Genomic DNA, 2,500 nt, shown 5'->3' on the forward strand with positions numbered 1-2,500 from the left:
CCCCGAGGGGAAATTGAGGCGTTACAGCAGCTCACACCATGAACAACAACAAAATAAAGTGACAATTGATTGAATAATAGAATAAATAGACATCTAAAACATTATATGCAGTAACAACAGTCCAGTATGATTTAACATCCCCCCAGCCTGACTCTGATTACCCCGATCGAGCCAGCAGGAGGAGGAGTTGTACAGTCTTATTGCAGCAGGCAGTGACTTACTTAATGACTTACTTCATGAAACAGATGCCATAATCGCTGAGATGATTGAAAAGTATTAGTTGACATAAGCATTCAAGTGGCTACACAACCATACATATGGGTTGTAGTCTGACTGATACTCTTATCTTCTTTCTGCTCCACCGTACCTGTATGGGTGTCCATCCGTCTTTGTCTCTGAAGTAGAGGGACCTCTGATCTTTGCGGTAGGCGATGGCGTTGTCTGTGTGTAAACGGTCCAGCTCTTCCTCACTGTCCACCATAAATATCTACATACATATCAGAGAGAGTGAATCGAAGAATCGAAGAGCTTTGATATGAAGAGCACACTATCAGGAACATTACACTATTATGTTTATAAATACAGTAGCCATTCAGTGTTGGTACATTGAGGAGAGGTGTGAGTGTGTGTGTGTGTGTGTGTGTGTGTGTGTGTGTGTGTGCCTCACAGCAGGGACTTTATCGTAGTTGCCCCGTTGGGTATAGCTGCCATAGGGGGCGCTGGTCCCTCCGATTGGCGAATTACAGTCACAGTGCCCTGAGGGTCCGGGTAATCCCTCCTCACCTTTCTCCCCCACCAAGTAGAGTCCTGCAAAAAACACACACACACACACACACACACACACACACAATTACAGGTGACACAATCACACACGTCATTATTAACCAGGGCCACATTTAATTTAACTTTAATTTAGTTATACTGTAGGTGTGTGTGGGTGTGTGTGTGTGTGTGTTGTTACCTGAGGCAGGTAGGCCTGGGGGTCCAGTGTGTCCTTTAGGACCAGGGGGGCCAGAGGGACCCATACCACCTAGATTACCGATCTGCCCCTTAATACCCTGCACCAGAGACATTGTGCGCATAGACACATACACATTAATATATACAATCAGTAGCATTCTTCCGCTGTGTCAAGACAGATAATTCCCAGTCAACATTGTCAACAGCACTGACACAGAGAGACCCCAACCCTAAAATCGACTGACAAATCAATCATTATTAAATTCCCAGGTCCACCTACACACACATTCCATACACATATCTTTAGATCACCACACATCAGATGACCTACACACAAACACACAAGTGCACATGTGCACACGTACACCACCCCCCCCCCCCCCACACACACACACACACACACACACACACACACACACACACGGGTGATACAAAGTGATTAAGAACACACATTACTATGGACGCATACATACACACACACATACACACACACACACACACAGGTGATACAAAATGATTAAGAACACACATTACTATGCACGCATACACACACACACACACACACACACACACACACACACAGTCCTAAAGTGACCTAGATGGCACTGCAACTGCCAGCTGCACATAGCAGAAATAGTCCAGTCCTAAGAGAAAAGGGAGGGGAGTGCAGTCCAAGACCCTCACACCCCAGAGGAAGTCTTTACATAGATCAGGAAGTCAAGCACGATTGACTGAATTAGTCACACCTATCAGATGACAGGATACCAGTAGGGGAGTGTCACTATGTAACACCATGACATGTCTAGGTGTGAAGAGCTCAATGCCAATAGGCTACCCCTCCTACACACACAAACGTACAAAAAGTACACCAAACTCACACACGCATGAATGAACGCACAACACCCCAAAAACACACACACACACACACCCACACACACACACACACACACACACACACACACACACAGCATGCCAATTCAATTTCCTCTTCAATCCTCTCCCTATTCCTCTCTTTACCTACCCTTCTTTACTCTCTCGCTCACCTGTTTTCCTCTTTTGCCTGGTCTACCACTGGGCCCCCTCCTCCCTGGAGCTCCTGACTTTCCCCTTGTTCCCAAATCCCCCTGGAGAGAGAGAGACAGAGAAAGAGAAAGAGAAAGAGAAAGAGAAAGAGAAAGAGAAAGAGAAAGAGAAAGAGAAAGAGAAAGAGAGAGAGAGGTTATGATATGTCAAAGGGATGTCCTTTGATTCACTTTGGTTGAGATTCTAGTCAGTGTGTCAAGTTCATGCTCACCTTCTGTCCCAACATCCCTGACAGACCAACAAAGCCCTGTGTGAGACAGGAGAGAAGAGCTTCATACACTTATACATGGCTTGTTACTTACCGAGAGCATTCTGACTGGGTGCATCACTGCCTGGTACGGCAACTGCACTGCCCTCCTCAACCGCAAAGCGCTACAGAGGGTGGTGCGGACAGCCGAGCGCATTAGCGGATGTGAGCTTCCCTCCAACAAATGGTGTGTCAGCAAAACCCGTGGTT

At 46.4% G+C, this 2,500-nt stretch overlaps 1 protein-coding gene across 1 annotated transcript in view; it reads right to left on the reverse strand.

Moving 5' to 3' along the window:
• The window catches only part of LOC308158184 (uncharacterized protein), a gene marked incomplete at both ends in the record, with an annotated part of 8,142 nt that overhangs the window by 1,556 nt on the left and 4,086 nt on the right, over positions 1-2,500 (reverse strand). The window contains 5 exons of the mRNA XM_080531780.1: positions 368-487; positions 668-807; positions 962-1,058; positions 2,004-2,084; positions 2,255-2,290. Of these exons, the coding sequence (XP_080387906.1) occupies positions 368-487; positions 668-807; positions 962-1,058; positions 2,004-2,084; positions 2,255-2,290 (474 nt within the window). The remainder of the gene's footprint in view (positions 1-367; positions 488-667; positions 808-961; positions 1,059-2,003; positions 2,085-2,254; positions 2,291-2,500) is intronic.

This window comes from Nansenia antarctica (genome assembly GCF_963989245.1).
Source record: "Nansenia antarctica genome assembly, chromosome: 5".
In the NCBI taxonomy this organism is placed as follows: Eukaryota; Metazoa; Chordata; class Actinopteri; order Argentiniformes; family Microstomatidae; genus Nansenia; species Nansenia antarctica.